Raw genomic sequence first — 20,938 nt, forward strand, 5'->3', positions numbered from 1 at the left:
TTTTAAACCATGGGACAATCGGCGCAAATTGCCACTCTGAAATATGCGTTTGATATAGTTTTAAGAATTAAAAATCATGATTTTGTGCTATCGTCACAAGAGAATCGTCAAGTGATATAATTCATGACTCATTCATTTACGCCAGAATGAATCTTTGAAGCCAATTGTGGCCAAAATATACATTATAAATCATCGTCGGGAGAATGACGAAGAGAATTTGTTCGCAGTTGCTGCCAAAAAGAAAGGGGGTTGCGCGGCGGGTAACAGTTTCCAAGCTTCAGTGACAATTTTCTGCCGTTGGAAGATTAGTTTCGCTCTCGTCTCTAAGGCTACGACCATTCCGTTTGGCGCGATAGAGAGAAAGTTAGAGAAAGGAAGTTGGGAGAATGTTGTGCGTGTTATTAGTTATGCGAAACCGCATCGTTGGAGAGCAGGACCTACAATTTCGCGAACGTGATACATTATGATTGTGTAAAATTGTAAAATTTATCGAGAGGGGTCCGGGCGAAAGCGACGCGCTCTTTTCGGTTGTGAGACTCTTGGGTCGCGACCAGCCTCGCCGAAGATGCTCACGAATGAGGGGAAAGGATACCTTCGCCCGCTCCCCGTCAAGCTTGATATATAGATTGTATTTTTGGCTTATTACTGTAAGACTGACTATGTTGCTATATTAAAGATTGCTTCAAAAACAATAGAACTTGATTGCATTCCCTTCTTCTTAGAGGATTCCCGATTCCTCCATGTGACTCGGCGATTTATTTTCAAACATATATCAGTTGTCGTTCTCGAGACGAGTTACAATCTCACACGCGTACTCTCACTCACAATCTTCAATTCTACACAAAGCAGTTCTTTTATAAACTGAGGAGGCATACATGAAATGAGGGTCAATGAGTCAACCATTTTCACACACAAAGACACACATTCAATCCACTCCTATCTTTGAGTAAAATTAGTTAATAAATTAACCGGGAAGGAAAAAGTACTTTAGGACACAAATAATACATATACGTTTTTTATTGTTTACTCGTATAAAGGTTATAAAACTTAAAAATATGTATAACGTGTGTTAAAAATCGATTCCGTTAATATCTAAAAAAAGCATCTATCGCGCGATACATCGTGCAGATTTATTTCGCGATTTCAATGAATCATTACTCAAGTACTTTATATATATCTATATTTTTTAAATTTGTATTGTAAAGCAGACTTCTTCATGGACGGTATCTCGAAATGTTACGCGCACACGAATGCGTTTTAAGGGTTTGTTTATCGTAATAGTGTCTGTCTATTACGTTATGTAATAAATATTTTTTGTGTGTCTGAATGGCTATGAAAAATTGCCGTGCGAATTGTGAACAGATGACGTTTGAAGTCCAAGGTAAAAGCCCTTAAAGCACCAATGTGACGCGTAATTACACTAACTAAAACCTAAATTTCAATATATATTTTATACCACGTAATATACATATTTAGTGCTATGTTATTAAAATAGATCTTTGACGTTTGTCTGAAAACAGATACATATTTATACACGTAATTGTATAACTCTCGAGGCACTATCAAGGGACGGCATAAAAATCTTTTCATACACGCAAGTATGTATATATAAACAGGACGGTATCATTGTCGCTTACTCGATTTTATGAATCGAGTTGGAATACATCTGTTTCTCCTACCCTACTATTTACACATTTTGCCGATCACATTAACGTCTTTTATATCTCTTTGATCGATCTTTTTATATTCGAGGATTGAAGCGATATAAAACAGAAGTTTATCTCTAAGTCGAAAATATTAACGAGTACTACGAAGGCACGATCTTCGACTGATAACTTCGCGAAATGGAATAAAAAATATTAAATATTAATGATCTTCAAGATGCGAAAAGATGGAACAATTTTTGAAAAGAAACAATATCATGTGTAGCTTGTTAAAAATCTGAAACTAATATATTTTTTTCGGTATACTCTATGAACACTTTTGCCATAATTCTTTTGGTAGTTATAGTTAACAGCGTAATTGACGAAAATCGCCAGCTACAACTATTACACTTGATTTGTACTTCAGATGCTTTGTCTCCAAAAGTACGATGCCCTAGCAATGTAAAAAATACAAATTTCAGACATTCTAAGACTTAAAAAAACAGGATATTTGTAAATAATAATAATCGTTAAACAATACAATAAAAATGCGCGAAATTGCGGTAATATTTTCAGAAATAATTATTTTCGATCGTGCAATCTTACGACATAATTGGTTTTGTGCGTTTTATAATTCAAAAGTATATAAATAACACTACTTTCTACAACTATATCATAAGCCTTCGAGCAAGTAATAAAATATTAATCGTTCTTATTTCACTCTTGACAAAATATGATCTAAAGTATTTACCGGTGCGAAAATGTGCAAAAATAATATAAAAAGATCATGAGATTTTTATAATTGCAAAATATATCCTATGCTACACAGATTGTGTAGCAAAAAGATCCTCAACATGAGTATTGCGTACAAAAATAGTAGTCAAAATTACTAAAAGTGATTATCTTCATTGGAAAAAAAAATCAACGTTAAAAACTCGTTTTTATATTGGTCGTTGCGCACGCGTATCATATTTGTAAAATTATATAAAACGGTTCTTCTCATATTTAGAAGTGAGATTCGTGGACATGTATTATATCCTGATTACCGTATCGTTCCATATTTGTTCTCCGTTAGCAGAGGCAAATCATGGCAATGGAAATGGGTAAGGACCGAATGATATTACCGCTAGCCGTCGCCGAATTGCTGAGTTCGGAAGTACCTCGTTAACGTGACGACGAGCGACGCGATAAGCAGGAAACCTGCTGGCGTGGTTAAAAGCCTAGCAGCATTGTAAATTGGGCAGTAGGGACACTGAGAGCTGCCGCAAACCTCGCATATATTTAATGTGTATGTAGGCAGTGCATCAAATATAGATTCGTTGAAGCGTTCTGAAATGAGAATAACAAATATGTCTCGATACGCATATCAAGCGTAAAAAATAAGCAAGTAAATTTTAAATATATAATGAGATGTATTTATAAATACCTGGCGCATAGTAATCGTAAACTCGAATAGAAAGATATCGCGACATATTTGCGACCGGATACCAACGTTCCACCGTGAAGTTCACGCACGTCTCTTCGTTGTCCAGATAATCGAAGTAGAAGAGCACTTTCCTTTCTTGGAAACGTGCTCTCTGGAGATTCCTCACCCGCTTCGATAGGATGTACCTGTCCAGAGTTTGCTGTTGGATTATGTAACCGGTTGGTACGGCTACATCCAATACAGCCATACCGGAACGGGCAGATTCATTGAGATTCGTCCATCTGTGTGAGAATGCAACGCGTTTTTACGAGCGCAATGACAATGGTGAAGACATTTTATTACGATTGTATACAATCTCACCTTTGACAGCTAAGATATGAAATGTGAGACTGATTTCTGCCGTGGAAATTCGCTCTGCTGACTAGATCGAAGGCTTTAACCGGCGGTTGCGTTTGGAATCTCTTTATATCCACATTGTACTGCACGTGCATCTGCAGAATAGCGTAGCCCGCGCCCTTCGCCTGCACTTTCACGGTTCCCCACGCTTCCGGGATCTGAAAAATGATAATCGTGCGATTGAGCGTCATTTTGTCACTATGTCTCGCATAATATAAATACCAGTCTCAAAATGTTACGTACCTCAATAGTTTGAAGCTTCGCTAGATTCTTATCGTTAACGGTCAACGTCTTGGTCTTCCCGGGCAAAGCAGTAGCCTCTATCGTTACCGTGAGCGAACTGACGTCCCTGATTCTCGATCTCACGGTATACTCCATTAGCGCCTTCATCGCCCAAACGGTATCCTGAGTGGAGGCCCATCCGCCGTCCGTCAATCTCTGCGCGTTCAGCCACTTCACTATCGGCTCTATCATGATCTCTTGCCGGGCGACGTAAACGAGCAGCGCGTACGCAGTTGTCTCTATGTTCTCCGAGTCGTACTCGTAGGGTAAACGTGGCAGCAGGAAGGGCTTTTGATTCTCCATCTTGTACGGAGGGAGCGGCACTTGTTCTCTACCCCAGTATGTCAATCCGCCTTCTCTCCGTGCGTGTCTCGTCAGGATGTTGAAGGCTTGCTCGGCAGTCGAGGCTTTCGCCACCAAGAGTGCATAGGCCACTAATGCTATCTCATAAGGCTTACCGCGATCCTCCAACAGCTTCAGGTTCCTCTCCAACCATTTGATAGCGTTAGCCGCGCTTAGAGCCACTTGAGAACCTAGGCCGCCCGTGAGGTCCTTGACGCTCTCTAGGGTGATGAGCACATGAGCGGTGAGAGTGATGTTTCGATGAGTAATTACGTCGTTTCTATAGTTCAAGGAGCTGTTCATCTTCCGATCCGGTAGCCAGGTCACCTCGTAGAATGCGCCCTCCGGCGTCTGATGCTTCAATATCCAAGAAACTGCCTGGGCGATCACCTCAGGATCAATGTACAGGTAGTTCTCCCACTCGTAGAAGCTGGCCTCCTGGAATATCCGCGCGCAGAACGCCGTCAACCAGACACTCGGCATCGACTGGTTCCAATCGGTACGGAAAAAGCTGAAAGACCCATCAAGATTCATGAAGGATAGCTGTCGCTGATAGCCAATGTTCATGTAGTAAAAGCTCTCCTTCTCCTGGGTGCGATTGCGCTGGTTAATCAAACGCATATACAGGGTGGTGTACATGTTGGCGGCGAAACTGAACATGTTCTGCTCGGCGCAGTCAATAGGCAGGTTCATAAGGCTTGTCGCGTTCACCGGCATCGTCGGGAAGATAGGTCCCACCACATCGCCGACCAGACTGATGGTCGCTTTGTTAGATCCAAATACGTAGTAACGATTCTCGTCGTATGGTATAATCGGCGTCTCGGTGATGTTCACGTGCATGTATTGGAACACGTAGGCGCGATTGCTGAGATCCAGCAGGATCGACTGGTGCCGATACTGCGCCACCCCATCCGCCTCGACGCGTAGAGTGCGCGTCACCGAATCCTTGCCGATCAAAGTAGTCGCGTAGACGTGCACCTGAATGTCGCCGAGTCTCACCGGTACGATGGGCAAATAAACGATGCTGGCATCCTGAGCGGGGATCCAGATGAAAAATTGATGCTCGCCAAAAGAGGTGCGCGGCTTATACGATTGCACGATGCCATTGTCTTCAACGTGGACGAACTTGTAGTCTTTGGAGCCTGCCAAAACCACCGTCGCCTCGATATTATAATGCATATAATTGAAAATGGACACGCGAATACCAATTTGCTCGCCCTGTCTGCTGTGACTCGGCATCTCCACGTTTATAAAGAACGGCAGGACTCCGGTATATGGAAGTGCCTTCGGCAACATACCGAATCCGATGCTGGGCGACATACTGAACGCGGTGACCATCCAGTGTACCGGTCTTCTCGGTACGTCCAAGTTGAAGATCTGTCGGCCGTGCGGACCGATGTTGATATCTTTCCATAGCCAAACATTTTCGTATTGCCTCTGGATCCGGTTGAACCGCCACTTGCGGAACTGTGCCAAGTCAGTCGCGTTCCGATCGACGCATCGCGCCTCGTCCGTGCCGTCCTCGCAATCAAATATGCCGTCGCATCTCTTGTCCAGTCTGTAGCATCGGCCGGTCAGGCACTCACCGTATCCCTGCGTTCGGTTGCAGAGATCGTGCCGCCGATGTAAGACGGCGTCCGTGAAGACGACCAGGCCGATGTAATCAAACGTGCGATTGACGTCGATGCCGAAAGTGGAAGACGGGAAGTACACCATCTCGTCCGGATCACCGTCGTGATACTGCCAAGTGTGCGTGTGCGTGCCGTTGGTATCCTCGTCGAAATGAGCCATCTTTGAGATCACGTTTGCATACGTCAGCTCGTTGCCCGCCTGCATAGAGTAGAACGACCGATCGATACCTGACAGCGCAACGTAGGCTCCGGGTTCGCCGTAGATGGCCACTTCAACGCGCTCGCCCGTCCTTGCCTTTTTATTGTTGACGAACACGGTAAAGTTGTTGCGCGAGATTCCGTTCACCGGGAAGGTCAATGAATCTGCGATGACTTCGCCGTAGCGACCCACGTAATACACCACCGCCGTTGCGACGGGAGCCATCTCAGGGCTCAGAGGAATCGCGAAAGTCTTTATATTGTGCTGCATGCTGTCCTCGCCACTCAGAAGTATTATACCTTTGGCCATGATAAGATAGTTGAAGGCGTCAATGTAGAAGTTGGTCTGTACGTGGAACACCATGTATTCGCCGACTTTGGGCTTTTCAGTGGACGTTGATATCTTGATGTGCTTCATATGCGGAGATTCATGAGCGAGCAACAGCAGCTCGGTTTCCGCTCTGTAACCCTCGCCGTCAGTGAAGTGCGCGTGGACTCTCATGGAGGCGATGTCGTTCAGAATTTGATTGGCGCGCTCGGCGTCGTTCTCCAGCCCGAGCTGTCTCCTGAGATCCATCTTTATAGTCCATACGTCCGCGTGTTCCGGCGTCGCTCTCGGGTATTGGGTATCGATGTTGCGACGTCCACCACTTCGCATCTCGATGTCCGCGCGGATTTCCATCACAGCATCCCTGAGTTGCCTGGGTTGCAGCGGCGAGTTGTCGTGAAAGGATGCGACCAGATTCAAGGTGAACGGCATCGCTGGCTTGAAGACCTGTGGAGTACCGCCAAGGAAACGGACCTTCGTGGTGGAATTGAAGATCCTCGCCGTAGAGTAGCCGACGATGACCTCGTCCAAGAATCTCTCGCCCACTGTTGCGACCACGGTGACTTCCAATCCGTCGGTCGACGGAACGAAGTTCAGCAATTCTTGCATAGGATATCGGAAATGGTACGTTCCATTGAAGAACCTCAACACTGGTATTCTCTCCTCATATATATTAAGTATTCTAAACCACGATGGATAATACTCGTTGAAGTTGAAGTATCTCTCAACCGGTTCGATCGCCATTTGGGTATTGCGTATTCTCTCCAGTGGCTTGAAACTAGCCTTCAAAGTCAGATTACCCCTCACCGGCGCGCCCGAGGTGTAATTCGCTTGAACGATACCGTAAATGTAGGGATCGTTGTTAAAGAAGAACGCCGGCATCGTGACGTTGACTTCAAAACGCGTTTGATAGTACTCTTCTACGAGGAATTTATTCTCCTCCACTTGATTCTGCGCTATTACTTGCACGATCCATTCCCCGAAGACCGGTTGATCAGAAAGCTGGTACGACAGCGACACTGTGCCTAAATTGCTCTGCCTGCTGAGCCATCTTCTCATAATTCTTCTGTTCGGATCCAACATGTAAACGTCCACAGGATTGTTATAGGCTTTTAACTCCGTATCTATCGGGATTGTTCTGAATCGTACTGTTTCGCCCTGCATGTACATGGGCTTGTCCAACTGTATAAAAATAGTCATAGACCGTTGCGAGAATATCAATTTGGTTTCGTTCAGAAAAGCTTGGCCGCCTTTCAAATTGTTGTACATCCCTTCCACGCGCAAGTTATAGTCGCCGCCCACGGAAGTAGGTGGCATACGCATCAATAAGGTTTCAGGTATGCCCTCCTTCACTTCTTGATAGTCCGTCGCTATTTCCACACCATTTCGCTGAATGGATGTACGCACCGTCATAGGCAGCGGACTATGAAGAATGTTTACAGCAACCCTGTACACTTGGCCTGGTCTAACCATGCGAGATGCAACTACAAAGTACGTGCTGAAAATAAGTGAAAAATATTCATTGCGTTAAATCATCTTTACATAAGGTTCTTTTTTATCATCAGACTCAGCGATACTTACGATTCTTTAATTATGACATTCTCATTTTGGCCTTGATTCCGAAATCCGAAGCCTGTATTCTGATCCCAGTCAGATCCATCATAACGATTCCATGGAAGCCTAGGGGTAGATTCCGTCGATTCCTGGGTGAACTGGCCATTTCCAGAGGCCAGGAATAATAGGAGGATCCAGAACATCTTTTCTGAAATATATGTGATTCGTCATTCATTTATATTCCATGAAAACGTTTGAAAATACTTTTGAGTCATCCCTCAGGTGTCAATCGGCCGCGACGTGTCAAAAACCAGAAGAATATAAAGATCAACTCATGGGCAAGGCGAGAGAGCGGCAATTGTAATTGACACAGTGTCAATTACACTTAATTGTTCCCCGGCGAGATTAAAAATCCATGACGTCGCAAATAAACACAACTTTTGACACATATACCCGTCAACGCCTTTAATTGGCTCTTTACTGGCGGTACGCGTGACTCTCGTTGGGCGCGGTCAATTTTCTGCGTAAATTAACGAAATGGTGAATTAACGAGTAGCTCTCCGGCCCCGCTGCGGCTGTCTATACGTCAAAAATCACGCGGGGAGACGCGTTAAAAGCGGGATCTCTCTCGCGGGGGGGTTAGGTCTAGGGTAGCGCGGGGCGGCGGTCAACGCCCAAACGCGCATTCCTCGAAACGCGTGTCATCGGCGCTCACCTCGGGATCCCGATATCCTGGTGGTCGAGTGGAATCCGCCGTGTCAGCGAGTACCGCGCGCGACTAGCATATCACCGCGTTCGCGCGTCTACGGACGAGGATACTCAGAACAGAGCGTCGAGCACGACGTCGGTTACGCACATCGCGCGGAAACTCTCGGCCGGAGAGGAGTGGCCCGTTGCGAACTTGTATTTTGTCGCTGGTGATGGTGACGCGCGCGAGCAACGGCAATCCGGAGCAGTGATGCCAGAATCAGCCTAGAGAAATTCTATACGCTGGTTGTAGTTTGATGCTATAGGTCGACGGTTTGTTTCCCCAGACCTAACCTAACAATTTTTGTTTTACAATTTGTTTTTGTTCTTTGTAGGTTTATTACGTTGACACTTTCCGCACTTGAAACGAGATAGATATAACTCGGACGTTGGAGAGAAAGAAAAAAGATAAAGAGATAGGAAAACAATAAACAATTACAAAAGCAAAAGGTGTGTTCTTTGTAGCTGCACTGTGTTCTACTTTTTTGCACCTAAAATGAGACCGAAATATGAAATATTGGAGAGAGAGAGAGAGAGAGAGAGAGAGAGAGAGAGAGAGAGAGAGAGAGAAAGAGAGAGAGAGAGAGAGAGGAGAGGAGAGAAAACAGAGATGAAGAGCACAAAGATTTCAGCTAAAGAATGGACATCGTGATGTTGCGTGATGTTGCATGGTTGGGTGCACCACGGTGTATAGGGTGACGCGAATCGACATCAATCTCGCCGCGCGATTCACCGGCGTGGATTACGTGAATATCTTATTTATTATTTGAACACTGTATACGATTTTAAATAACGTCGAGGTTGATCGAGGTGTACATACCATTCAACATGCGTATCTCGAACCACGTTTCATGCCTTTTGCAGTGCTGTCTCCCGTAGATATCTGTTGGATATCGTGATGGATAGACCGCCTGAGAAATTACCGTGCAAAACGCTAACGTGAGTCTACAGTCTGGCAGCTTATGATGCCTTATTGCAATAGCTCGTGAAAATAATTAACTAATTAAGATTATTAGCGATTTTACTGACACCGTCCACGTGTAAAGAGAAGTCATTCTACATTTTGATTGCATTGAAAGATTTTTTTGTAACGTTAGAAAAATAAAAATTTATTTTATCGGTAGATAACTCCACGTGTAAAGAGAAGTCATTCTACATTTTGATTGCATTGAAAGATTTTTTTGTAACGTTAGAAAAATAAAAATTTATTTTATCGGTAGATAACTCTTGAATCGAGGTAAAAATTGCGTCGTTTGTTTCATTGAAAATTATAATTAGTGAATAATGTATACGTTTAATGATAGACTTAATTGATTGAATAAAAATTAATACTTTTTTTTTTTTGCAAATAGAGCCAAAGAACTGTTATGCAGCAAGGGTCTCAGTAATTGCGTACTGGAGGATTTGGAGAGATCCTTGAAAGCTCTGCCCAGAAGTGGAAAGAAGCATTTTGAACCTGATAACTCTTGGCTTCAAAATGTTCAGATTGAGAAAGGGCTTAAGAATCGTAGGGACTTGTTAAATATCGAAAGGGTCGAACGTATCTCGGAATTGGCCAGTGCCGAATGGCTACCGTCTCAGAAGAGAGCTCTTGTTACTAAAAGATCCGGTCAAGACTGGAGTAACTTTGGTCTGGAGAAAAACGGTTTCCTATATTTGCTACCGGAGGAAGCGTTATTTCTCATGGAAACGGTAAATGTTTTCTACAATCTGTATAATATCTTAAATTTTAAATGTTTCAATCATTACTACAAGTTTATTTAATTTTACTTTCTTGTATTTAATATAGAATTGTCTTGAGCTCATTTGGAATGGGTTGTCATGTTCAATCCAGCAAGCATACGAGATCTTGATCGATGACTCGGCATGTACCCTGGAAGAATATAGAGTTTATAGTCAATTAACACGCTATGGCTATCGTATACAGCGCTACTTCTATGAAGAGTCAGATAAGTGCAATAGATCAGATGAAAATACTCCCGTTAAACGGAAAATTATTGTTGAGCCTGAGACTGGACTGAGAATGTCTGACAACCAGCCACGGAATAAGCAAAGCGCAAAAAAATCAAAACCAACTTTAGCGAAGGATGTGTCGGAGACGTCGGATAAACCTCTTGTTGGTCTTGACACAAAAGACCGTGAAAATACTACTGTAGGAGAATCTGTAAAACAAACAGTACGTAATCTAGTAGACCAGGTGATTGTGTGTAATATAGAAAAAGAGAGTCATGAAAATGAAAGTCAACCAGCCAATTCCCGAGGAGCTGAAAACAATGTGACGGAAAATGATACGAGCAGCGAGGAAAAAAATCGAAATTCTAAACCAGAAATAATTTCCGACGAGACTTTGCTAGGCAACATCAAAATTCTCAGAGACACACCGTGCAAGATATCAAAGTGGCCGGGCGTTCGTATTCAGCGTAATGTTAAGCAGTTGCCTAAGAGGAACGATAAAGTATCGTCTCCGGAAATTTCTATAATCGATTCCAATTCTACGGATGAAAGTCCGAGGCATGCAGAGAAACGGAAGATGCAAAATGATGATTCACATTCGAAAAAGTCCAAGCACGAGGTAAGATGGTCTCAAGTGCGCATAGTGCGCTGCGAGCTATTTGCTAAAAATAAATATGCTTTTTTCTCTCTTCAGGTGATCGAGTTGTCTGACGATGAGATCCAGGAATTACCGCACTGTATGACAAGAATGGAAATGTTGAATCTACTACCAAATATCGCCTTTCAATCGGAAGTTAACGAGAAAATTTCCAAGCGATACATACCGCGTAACATAAGGCCTCAGAGAAGCGCATATCGATACAATCGGACGATGATTTTAAACATGCAGGAGAACGACAAACGAGCGCGACAGAATTGCAAAGATAATAGGACCAACGGGAGACAAAACGCTTCTCACTCGAGGAGCCCGCTCGCCGTTAATAACAGAAGCTCCGTCTTTCAAAATCGACGTACACTCTTGCGTACCCCATCGCAATCGTTTTATTCTGTAGATCAAATGCACGGAACGAACATTAGCTTGCCTTATGCGTACAGATTTCCGTTCAATTACCTTCCAGACGTTTATTTACAGAATAGAGTCACGCAGAATGTATTTCACAATTTATTCGTCGCTTTTGGGAATCACGGGAATCACGCTGTTCAACAAAGAAGTCTCACCATACAGATGAACAATTTCACGATGCCGATGGAGGGGTATCGAACGAGGCAGTTCTTTACCGAGAACCAATTCCGACACGGTTTCTATCAGAATGTTTTATGGCAGCAGAGATTTTGTCAGCGGAGAACGACGGAGAACGCATTGATGCACGGCAATGTGCATTCTGCTGCAAGACGACGACACGATGATGCTAATAATCTAGTCGGTCACGAGATTATTAATCGACCTTCCTTTACGACGCGTTTAGGAGTTAACTCGTGGACAGAATTGAAGAGAAGATGGTCCGAGGAAAAAACCATCACAATCGACGATGAAGATTATAAAAACAAGAGCGAAAGCGAGGAAGATTGCACCGAAGTGCAAGTCGTGAAGCTTGTCGATCCTTTGGTCGGTCCGAGAAACGCATCCTCGATGACAGAAATCTTCAGTAAGCTCGCTATAATAAAATCAGCACCGGAAAGAATCGTTAGACGGAAAAAAAGCAAATATAAGATATCGTACAATGTGTATTCCTGTACGCATCATTATAGAAAGGCGAATCCTGGTCAACCACTGTACAGCCTGGTAGTGATAAGGTATTATCTTTTGATAAAAAACAGATATACTTCTGTGCATGTCAACCTTTGGTAATTTCCAATTGAATTGCAGGAAGGAAGACTCGATTATCCAACCTGTCGAGTTGAATCGCCTACAACAGGATGCGAAAGGTTCCCAGATAGTATTAGCATACGTGTCAATGTCAATATCGTACATTCAGCCGGGTATTATAATGATGCCAAACATAATTTAACTTTTTGTTCGAGTATAATTGATTGGTTGGAATTATTTTGGAGCAAGCGAGGTGTCTATGTCAAAGATTTTCCTGTAAGATCCGAACTTTTTTTCGCTACCTTAATAAATTTTTGTATACTTATAAAAGATGTGTATAATATACTTCTTCAATTTTAAGGAGTTACATACTTTTGACAGGCTTAAAACTAGGTAAACCCCATCCCCTAAAATTTGTTTTATACCTTCTGAAACACCCTGTAGTAAACCCTCGAGGAAAATTAGAGGCAAAACCCTGCCCTTTTAAAAACAAAACAATGCCTTTCCTCAGCAGCGTACGCCTGCGCGCCAGTTTCTAGTTTCTAAGTTTCTACTCGACAATTCGACCGCGTTCTAGTGCCTGGCTGTAACTTCGTTATTTTAGTGAATTTTTTTGTGAAAATTTGAGAGAGAATACTCTTCAAGTATCTACTATCGAAAATAAAAGAGAAACTAAAACATCGATTTTTCTGACCCTATTACCAAAGGTATGTAATCTCTTGATAAAAACGAAAGAATTGATCAAAATAAACACTGCCTATACATGTATAGGGATGACAGTGTTATCATACACATGTATCACATTACATATGTATGACGCTATATTTATATATTCATTTCCTACAAAAAAAGAGATAAAATTTGAGTATGTGTTTGATATACGTAGAACATTTGATATGTCAAACTAAAGACATGTCACTTCAACTGCTTTGAGATATAAGTGTCTCCATTTTTTTTTTTCAATAATCATAAACAGTCACAATAATTGTTGGTTACTCGAGTATTTAAATATAAAGCATGAGCTGTCTGAAGAAATTAAAAGAAGGAATAGAACTAGAATCGGTCAATTATATATAAAATACACACACATACACACACACACACACACACACACACACACACACACACACACACACACATTTACGAATCTGCGCTGTGTTTACAATGTGCTGCAATGCGCGTTGCGCTTTCGCCACTTTGGTTCGGTGATGTATCGTGTTATGGTTATGATACGTACTGTGATATTTTACAAGCAGGTTCATCGATTGAAAATAAGGGATGGAAGGCACGGCGCGAAAGATAACTCGGAAGGAAAAACCTGGTGTGTCCAAAAACGATGGCGCAGCACAAAGCTATGACAGAAATACATTGGATTCGAATGTCTATCTAACCTACGACATTCTGAGAATTATCTTTCAATATTTAAACGCCAAGGACTTAGGAAGTGCCGCGATGGTTTGCAGGTACAACGTGCCTAATATTAATGTGATCCGCGCTCGATTTAATCTTTAAACATTTATTTAATACGAGCAGAATAGTATATATATAGTTTCTATATCATGTGTGTGTGAATGGACACGAACAAGATTTGACTTACAAATAATCTCTTTGTGGCGTTTTATGTTGTGTCTTTGAAAGTGATAATGATAGAACTATTAATGGAGTAATATTTAATATCATTCCATCTGCCGTACTACGAAAAGTACATGGCATTGTAAGCTGAACAAAGCATAAATTTGAGAAATTGATCTTTTCAGGTCCTGGTTAGAAGCTGCAAATAATGAGAAATGGACAAGAGGTCCTTATTGTTTCATACAGAATGATTACACACATTGCGATTTTTCTCATAATGTCAATAATATAAGAGTTAAACCATCGGCAGGATTCTTTTTTATTCCTTGTGGATCGCCAAGTAATAAACAAGGTATATATTTTGTTACTTTTTTAATCGTATTTTTTTTAGTAAGTAATGATACAAATTTTGGAGTTTTATAAAAATAATTTGTAAATTAATTTATTGACGTAAAAAAGTATGTAATGTACATAGAAAAAAGTATGAAATGAATATGAATGTATTAATATTATTTTGATACTAATTCTTTTATTTCTTTTCCTATTTAAGTCAGAATAATATGGAATCGTTGTGAAATCAATCTTTTATTTCTTTTCAAGTTCATATAGAGGATATATATATATATAAAGTCTGTTCTTTACAGTTGAACAGGCTGCACTAGTTGGGTATTCACTTTTTTCCTTCCAATGTGGTGTAAAAAAGACAAATTGGCCTGAACATTGCAAGGTTATAATGTTATATAGTGAAGGTATTATTAAGGATAATGACGAAATGGAGTGTAATCCAAGTATGGTGTGTGCGTTTTTACCACAAATTCCAAACGTGAAAATAAAATTGTTTGAATCACTTGAAGAGATAATTAGTACAATTGTTGAGCATGAAACATCTATATCAAATCACGAGACATCTACATGTTTTATGTTATTCTGTAATTACAAAGGTCGCAAAACAGCAAAACATTGGGCCTCAGCCGTGCAACAAAGGTATAATTTATATTTAATCCAAGCACGAATAGATATTCAAATTTACTATTCGGTAGTCAAGTATGTCCAATACTTGTACAATAATTGCTAATACTTGATAACACATGTTTATTTTTTTTTCACATATGTTCAGGAAAGAAGATAAAATTGTTTCCGTATGGGGTGGTGTGGTGAAAGAAATTTACGTGCATACATATAATACGAAAGAGGAATCGTCTCATAAAATGGATGTGCCATATTGCGTTGCTGTCCTGATTACTGGTCCTATACAGACGTGGTCCACGATTTTGGATAAGGAATGCGACACAAAGGAGCGGGCCGAAGCGAAATTAAAGTTATTTAGGGATGAAGTGAAGTTAAAGAAACATTCCATAGGATTTATGTTTGTGTGCAGACGCGAAATGTACCATAGCAAACGATTTGTCGTTCGCGGACATAGAATGTACAATGAATCTAATGTGGAATCAACGATATTCAAAAGATTATTCCCCAAGGTACCCTTAGCAGGTTGCTTTGGCTATGGCGAATTTGGAAAAAATACTATCGTTGATGAAGTAAACGAAGAAAGTGAGCAAACTTTTTCTTTCCTTCTTAGTGAAAATACCGTCACCCGATAGGTCGATGTATAATTCTCCTTTCGTTTTAGAAAATGACAAAGAGGAACGTAAAAAACGTAAAAAATCTAAATCTTGGTATAATGAATGCTCCACTGTGTTTTTGATAATTACGTATGGTTGACGTTTTGAGAGAAGATATATATGAGTGCCGTGTGCTACGAATATATTTTATCATTCGTGCATTGCTAGTTTTATGCTAGGTCCACAATGCGAGTCGTAAAGTCGTGAGTCGTAAGATTTGACCAATCACAATCGAATTTGAGAAGAATAATCGATTGTGATTGGTCAAATCTTACGACTCACGACTTTACGACTCGCATTGTAGACCTAGTATTAGGTCTCGTATTCACTCATTTTTTTCTTTGTTAACAAGACGCGAATGTAAGATCCAAACTGTTTTCGCTACCTTAATAAACTTTTGTATACTTATAAAAGATGTGTATAATACTTCTTCAATTTTAAGGAGTTACATACTTTTGACTGCTTTTGACAGGCTTAAAACTAGGTAAACCCCATCCCCTAAAACTTCGTTATTTTTGTGAATTTTTCAGTGAAAATTTGAGAGAATACTCTTCAAGTATCTAAGTACTATCGAAAATAAAAAAGAAATTACATTCATTTTTCTGACCCTACCAAAGGTATGAAATCATTAGATAAAAACGAAAGACTTGACCAAAATAAACACTGCCTACATGTATATAAGGCAGGACAGTGTTATCATATACATCAATACATGTATCACATTACACGCATATGTATGTATGACGCTATTTATATTTATTTTCTAGAAAAGAGATAAAATCTAGATAATATAAAATTTGAGTATGTGTTTGATATACATATATGTCAAACTAGGACATGTCACTTCAATTGCTTTGAGATATAATGGCTCGATTTTTTTCGATAATCATTAACAGTCACAATATAATTGTTGGTTACTCGAGTATTTAAATATAAAGCATGAGCTGTCTGAAGAAATATTAAAAGGAGGAATAGAACTACAATCGGTCAATTATATATAAAATACAGACACACACACACACACACCACACACACACAATTACGAATCTGCGGCATTGCGCTGTGTTTACAATGTGCGTTGCGCTTTCGCCACTTTGGTTCGGTGATGTATCGTGTTATGGTTATGATACGTACTGTGATATTTTACAAGTAGGTTCACCGATTGAAAAGAAGTGATGGAAGGCACGGCGCGAAAGAAAATTCGGAAGGAAAAACCTGGTGTGTCCAAAAACGATGGCGCAGCACAAAGCTATGACAGAAATACATTGGATTCGAATGTCTATCTAACCTACGACATTCTGAGAATTATCTTTCAATATTTAAACGCCAAGGACTTAGGAAGTGCCGCGATGGTTTGCAGGTACAACGTGCCTAATATTAATGTGATCCGCGCTCGATTTAATCTTAAACATTTATTTAATACGAGCAGAATAGTATCGTTTCTGTATCATATGTGCGTGTGAATGGACATGAACAAATTTGACTTACAATAATCTCTTTGTGGCGTTTAAAAGTGATAATGATAGAACTATTAATGGGGTAATATTTAATATCATTCCATCTGCCGTACTACGAAAAGTATATGGCATTGTAAGCTGAACAAAGCATAAATTTGAGGAATTATTCTTTTCAGGTCTTGGTCAGAAGCTGCAAATAATGAGAAATGGACAAGAGGTCCTTGTTGTTTCCTAGAGCATAATATAACAGACCTAGACAATAATATAAGAATTAAACCATCGGCAGGATTCTTTTTTATTCCTTGTGGATCGCCAAGTAATAAAGAAGGTATATATTTTGTTACTTTTTTTATCGTATTTTCTTTAGTAAGTACAGATACAAATTTTGGAGTTTTATAAAAATAAATTGTAAATTAATTTATTGACGTAGAAAGTATGAATGAATATGTATTAATACTATTTTGATACTAATTCTTTTATTTCTTTTCCTAAGTCAGAATAATATGGAATCGTTGAAATAAATCTTTTATTTCTTTTTAAGTTCGTATAGAGGATAAATATATAGATTGGCTACCTGAACATTGCAAGGCTATAAAGTTATATAGTGATAGTACTATTATGGATAATTACGAAATGGAGTGTAATCCAAGTATGGTGTGTGCGTTTTTACCACAAATCCCGAACGTGAAAATAAAATTGTTTGAATCATTTGCTGTACAAAAAGCACTTGGAAAAGCTACTAATTATCACAAGATAATTAGTACAATTGTTGAGCATGAAACATCTATATCAAATCACGAGACATCTACAAGTTTTATGTTATTCTGTAATTACAAAGGTCGCAAAACAGCAAAACATTGGGCCTCAGCCGTGCAACAAAGGTATAATTTATATTTAATTCAAGCGGCAGGGCACGAATACATATTCAAATTTACTATTCGGTAGTCAAGTACGTCCAATACTGTTGTACAATAATTGCTAATACTTGATATAACACATGTTTATTTTTCTTTATATATGTTCAGGAAAGAAGATAAAATTGTTTCTGTATGGGGTGGTATTGTGGAAGATCTTTACGTGCAACGTACATGTAAAACGAAAGAGTTTCATAAATTAATAAATGTGCCATATTGTGTTGCTGTCCTGATTACTGGTCCTATACAAACGTGGTCCACGATTTTGGATAAGGAATGCAACACAAAGGAGCAGGCCGAAGCAAAATTGAAGTTATTTAGGGATGAAGTGAAGTTAAAGAAACATTCCATAGGATTTATGTTTGCGTGCAGAGCTCGCGGAATTACAATGTACAATGAATCTAATGTGGAATCAACGATATTCAAAAGATTATTCCCCAAGGTACCCTTAGCAGGTTGCTTTGGCTATGGCGAATTTGGAAAAAATACTATCGTTGATGAAGTAAACGAAGAAAGTGAGCAAACTTTTTTTTTCCTTTTTAGTGAAAATACCGTCTCCCGATAGGTCGATGTATAATTTTCCTTTTGTTTTAGAAAATGTCAGAGAGGAACGTAAAAAACGTAAAAAATCTAAATCTTGGTATAATGAATTCTCTACCATGTTCTTGATAATTACGTATGGTTGACGTTTTGAGAGAAGATATATATATGAGTGCTGTGTGTGCTACGAATATATTTTATCATTCGTGCATTGCTAGTTTTAGGTCTTGTCGTCACTCATCTTTTTTTTTTGTTAACAAGACGTGAAAGCAATTGCCTCGACACATTCACGGTACAAAAACATACAGCGTACGTAACGGCAATAAATCCGAGTACACAAATTGTACCTTATTTTTAAATGTAATCTGCGAACACGCGTTTTGTACGAGTCCTAAAGTGATGTTACCGAAGAATAAGAAAACAAGTTATAACTTATGACAAATATATTACGTTCGTACTACACATGTGTTTGTCATTTTTTATTCTTCCGCGTTTATTACTTTTCTGAAGCGGTTGTTTTAAATGCGATTTGCATCGAGCAATCGTCGATTCAGTGTGATCTGCATTGTTTAAAACACATCTATCAGAAACGCAATGCAAATAATCCATGATACAGAGTTGTTTTACAATGCTTGTAAAATTATCAGTTAACTAGCCGGTTTCAACACTGATTTAGCACTGGTCGTACGCGATACGCGCACACGAAGTCTTACATTATTCGGTTCTGTACAAACCTGCACCCTTCTGAATGTAATTATAATCCCCGGCTTAACAGTACTTCCGCGCTCGCGATACAACGTGCGAGATAAAACAAGAGAAACTAGGCCAAACGAAAGGTACCAGCGTCTTATCGTGATACCGCCAGTATTTAAAAAGGAGTCTCCACCCTGAGGCATCAGTGATTCAATTACTGCGATTGTCGTTTGCAGCTTTAACGCGTGGTCTGCACGACTCGCGACCGATGTCCTTTGCTTATAACGATATTAAATATCTGTAAGATGTTGCCGAGTCTAGTGTCGAAACAAATCTTCGTTCTCGTTGCACTGCGGTATTCCGTGCAAGGATGGGAGAGCGGTTTGCGCCAAAGATACGACGGTTATGGAGAGGATTGGATATTCATGCCTGACGGCAACGGACAGCCCCAAGTAGCAGTGTTAAAGGTCCAAGAAAGCGAAAGGAGAGGCGTATTGGACGACTCGGAAATAGCCTACGTAATCTACACTCGGTATCCAATTGCAAGCCCCAATGTGCATATTATTTAGCAACATGTGCTATCCGCGTAATATTCTGCCGTTTTTTACTCGATCTCACTTTCCGTAATGTTTTTAAGATCTAATCCAGAAGAAGGCACAAGGGTGACTCGAAACGACACCACGAATCTCGCTAGCTCCGACTTCAAGCCCTCGCGAAAAACGAAATTCATAACGCACGGATGGAAGTCGAGCGCCATGAGTACCGGACTTTTGAACATGAAAGAAGGTATAGCCACTTGTCTTTCCAATTAATTTGCTAATTAGGTCTCGGTTCATTGGCGAGGTGCACTCGCAAATAATTTGCATTCTCTTTCGAGTAGCTTTTCTCACTCATGGCGACTACAACGTTATCCTCGTGGATTGGGAACCCTTGGCCGCGAGCACATTTTACTTGGGTCCGATGCAAAACACAGTAAGAGTCGGGACTGACGCCGCCAACTTTATAGACTTCTTAGTGAAAGAGACTGGACTGAAAACAGAAGACGTTCATTTTATCGGTATATTACTTTGTATAATACGTACTATTATATTCGCAATCGCCATTTCATTGCCGTTTATTTATATTATCTATAAGGTCATTCCCTTGGGGCACACGTGGCTGGGAATGCGGGCGGTGCGACGACTTCCGGGAAATTGAGCAGAGTAACAGGTTTGGATCCAGCGCTGCCGGGATTCCACGTTCTCGCCTCCGAGAAAACTCGGTTAGATTCCACGGACGCGGCATTCGTCGACGTCATACATTCCTGCGGAGGTGTGTTAGGTTTTCTTCAACCACTGGGAAAAGCTGATTTCTATCCGAATGCTGGTACGGCGATTCAGCCTGGATGTTGTTGCGTCCCTGAGATAATGGGTAAAGTATCTCTGTGTCACAGATTCTTAAAATAGAAATATTCTTACAATAGAAATATTCTTATATTCGTTCCATTTATTCCAGAGGCTTGCAGTCATGGACGGTCATACGTATACTTCACAGAAAGTATAAATTCGAAAACAGGACTGCCGGCTAGAAAATGCGACAGCTGGGATTCGTACATGAATGGCAAATGCGCCAATTCACAAACAGTGCTCATGGGAGAGCACGTTGATCGGACCGCCGAGGGTCTATTCTTTCTTAGAACGAGATCGGACCCGCCTTATGCTTACATACCGGAAGTAACTAACAATAACGTCTAAATGAAAATGATACACGCGCAATCATATCCTTCCAAGATGCATATCTCGACGTAATTCCCGTCACTTTGGATCCCGTTCGTTGACGATAGCAAGAACAGCA

General features: G+C 40.5%; 5 protein-coding genes across 6 annotated transcripts; 4 read left to right on the forward strand and 1 right to left on the reverse strand.

Annotated features, from left to right (window-relative positions):
• Positions 1-999: 999 nt before the first annotated feature.
• Positions 1,000-8,657, reverse strand: Mcr (macroglobulin complement-related). Its single transcript, XM_077417611.1, has 6 exons — positions 8,516-8,657; positions 7,828-8,008; positions 3,709-7,744; positions 3,430-3,623; positions 3,070-3,350; positions 1,000-2,972 (listed from the first exon to the last, which is right to left on the reverse strand). Exons 2-6 carry the CDS (start codon positions 8,001-8,003, stop codon positions 2,770-2,772), a joined length of 4,890 nt encoding a protein of 1,629 aa, XP_077273737.1. The 5' UTR covers positions 8,004-8,008; positions 8,516-8,657; the 3' UTR covers positions 1,000-2,769.
• A 500-nt stretch (positions 8,658-9,157) lies between these two features.
• Positions 9,158-12,668, forward strand: Tsen54 (tRNA splicing endonuclease subunit 54). 2 transcript variants are annotated; one of them, XM_077417617.1, is made up of 6 exons: positions 9,158-9,293; positions 9,412-9,486; positions 9,900-10,239; positions 10,337-11,119; positions 11,195-12,294; positions 12,368-12,668. In XM_077417617.1, exons 2-6 carry the CDS (start codon positions 9,446-9,448, stop codon positions 12,507-12,509), a joined length of 2,406 nt encoding a protein of 801 aa, XP_077273743.1. In that variant the 5' UTR covers positions 9,158-9,293; positions 9,412-9,445; the 3' UTR covers positions 12,510-12,668. The 2 variants fall into 2 exon arrangements, with proteins under 2 accessions (XP_077273743.1, XP_077273742.1); XM_077417616.1 differs by lacking the exon at positions 9,158-9,293 and having other exon boundaries at positions 9,322-9,486.
• Positions 12,669-13,386: 718 nt separating this feature from the next.
• On the forward strand, positions 13,387-15,963 carry LOC143903749 (F-box only protein 22-like). Its single transcript, XM_077417623.1, has 5 exons — positions 13,387-13,770; positions 14,065-14,231; positions 14,524-14,863; positions 14,997-15,430; positions 15,510-15,963. The coding sequence occupies exons 1-5, from the start codon at positions 13,586-13,588 to the stop codon at positions 15,599-15,601; spliced, it is 1,218 nt and encodes a 405-aa protein (XP_077273749.1). The 5' UTR covers positions 13,387-13,585; the 3' UTR covers positions 15,602-15,963.
• A 617-nt stretch (positions 15,964-16,580) lies between these two features.
• LOC143903750 (F-box only protein 22-like) lies at positions 16,581-18,874 on the forward strand. Its single transcript, XM_077417624.1, has 5 exons — positions 16,581-16,861; positions 17,135-17,286; positions 17,500-17,839; positions 17,984-18,387; positions 18,467-18,874. The coding sequence occupies exons 1-5, from the start codon at positions 16,677-16,679 to the stop codon at positions 18,556-18,558; spliced, it is 1,173 nt and encodes a 390-aa protein (XP_077273750.1). The 5' UTR covers positions 16,581-16,676; the 3' UTR covers positions 18,559-18,874.
• A 139-nt stretch (positions 18,875-19,013) lies between these two features.
• Positions 19,014-20,935, forward strand: LOC143903751 (pancreatic triacylglycerol lipase-like). The gene is made up of 5 exons (XM_077417625.1): positions 19,014-19,637; positions 19,743-19,891; positions 19,986-20,162; positions 20,240-20,515; positions 20,600-20,935. Exons 1-5 carry the CDS (start codon positions 19,411-19,413, stop codon positions 20,836-20,838), a joined length of 1,068 nt encoding a protein of 355 aa, XP_077273751.1. The 5' UTR covers positions 19,014-19,410; the 3' UTR covers positions 20,839-20,935.
• The last annotated feature ends 3 nt before the right edge of the window (positions 20,936-20,938 follow it).

Source organism: Temnothorax americanus, unplaced genomic scaffold (genome assembly GCF_048541705.1).
Source record: "Temnothorax americanus isolate GAGA-0224 unplaced genomic scaffold, ASM4854170v1 Scaffold5, whole genome shotgun sequence".
NCBI lineage: Eukaryota > Metazoa > Arthropoda > Insecta > Hymenoptera > Formicidae > Temnothorax > Temnothorax americanus.

Excerpts from the sequence above, each read along its gene's own strand:
- Mcr (XM_077417611.1), bottom strand. The coding sequence starts at position 8,003 with ATGTTCTGGATCCTCCTATTATTCCTGGCCTCTGGAAATGGCCAGTTC. Across the intron at positions 3,351-3,429 it reads TCATATCTTAGCTGTCAAAG|ATGGACGAATCTCAATGAAT; the intron begins GTGAGATTGTAT and ends ATTCTCACACAG. Across the intron at positions 2,973-3,069 it reads TTACGATTACTATGCGCCAG|AACGCTTCAACGAATCTATA; the intron begins GTATTTATAAAT and ends TTCTCATTTCAG.
- Tsen54 (XM_077417617.1), top strand. The coding sequence starts at position 9,446 with ATGGATAGACCGCCTGAGAAATTACCGTGCAAAACGCTAAC. Across the intron at positions 10,240-10,336 it reads CGTTATTTCTCATGGAAACG|AATTGTCTTGAGCTCATTTG; the intron begins GTAAATGTTTTC and ends TATTTAATATAG. Across the intron at positions 11,120-11,194 it reads CGAAAAAGTCCAAGCACGAG|GTGATCGAGTTGTCTGACGA; the intron begins GTAAGATGGTCT and ends TTCTCTCTTCAG.
- LOC143903749 (XM_077417623.1), top strand. The coding sequence starts at position 13,586 with ATGGAAGGCACGGCGCGAAAGATAACTCGGAAGGAAAAACCTGGTGTG. Across the intron at positions 14,232-14,523 it reads ATCGCCAAGTAATAAACAAG|TTGAACAGGCTGCACTAGTT; the intron begins GTATATATTTTG and ends TGTTCTTTACAG. Across the intron at positions 14,864-14,996 it reads GCCTCAGCCGTGCAACAAAG|GAAAGAAGATAAAATTGTTT; the intron begins GTATAATTTATA and ends ACATATGTTCAG.
- LOC143903750 (XM_077417624.1), top strand. The coding sequence starts at position 16,677 with ATGGAAGGCACGGCGCGAAAGAAAATTCGGAAGGAAAAACCTGGTGTG. Across the intron at positions 16,862-17,134 it reads AGTGCCGCGATGGTTTGCAG|GTCTTGGTCAGAAGCTGCAA; the intron begins GTACAACGTGCC and ends TATTCTTTTCAG. Across the intron at positions 17,287-17,499 it reads ATCGCCAAGTAATAAAGAAG|TTCGTATAGAGGATAAATAT; the intron begins GTATATATTTTG and ends TTTCTTTTTAAG.
- LOC143903751 (XM_077417625.1), top strand. The coding sequence starts at position 19,411 with ATGTTGCCGAGTCTAGTGTCGAAACAAATCTTCGTTCTCGTTGCACTG. Across the intron at positions 19,638-19,742 it reads GCCTACGTAATCTACACTCG|ATCTAATCCAGAAGAAGGCA; the intron begins GTATCCAATTGC and ends AATGTTTTTAAG. Across the intron at positions 20,516-20,599 it reads TTGCGTCCCTGAGATAATGG|AGGCTTGCAGTCATGGACGG; the intron begins GTAAAGTATCTC and ends CATTTATTCCAG.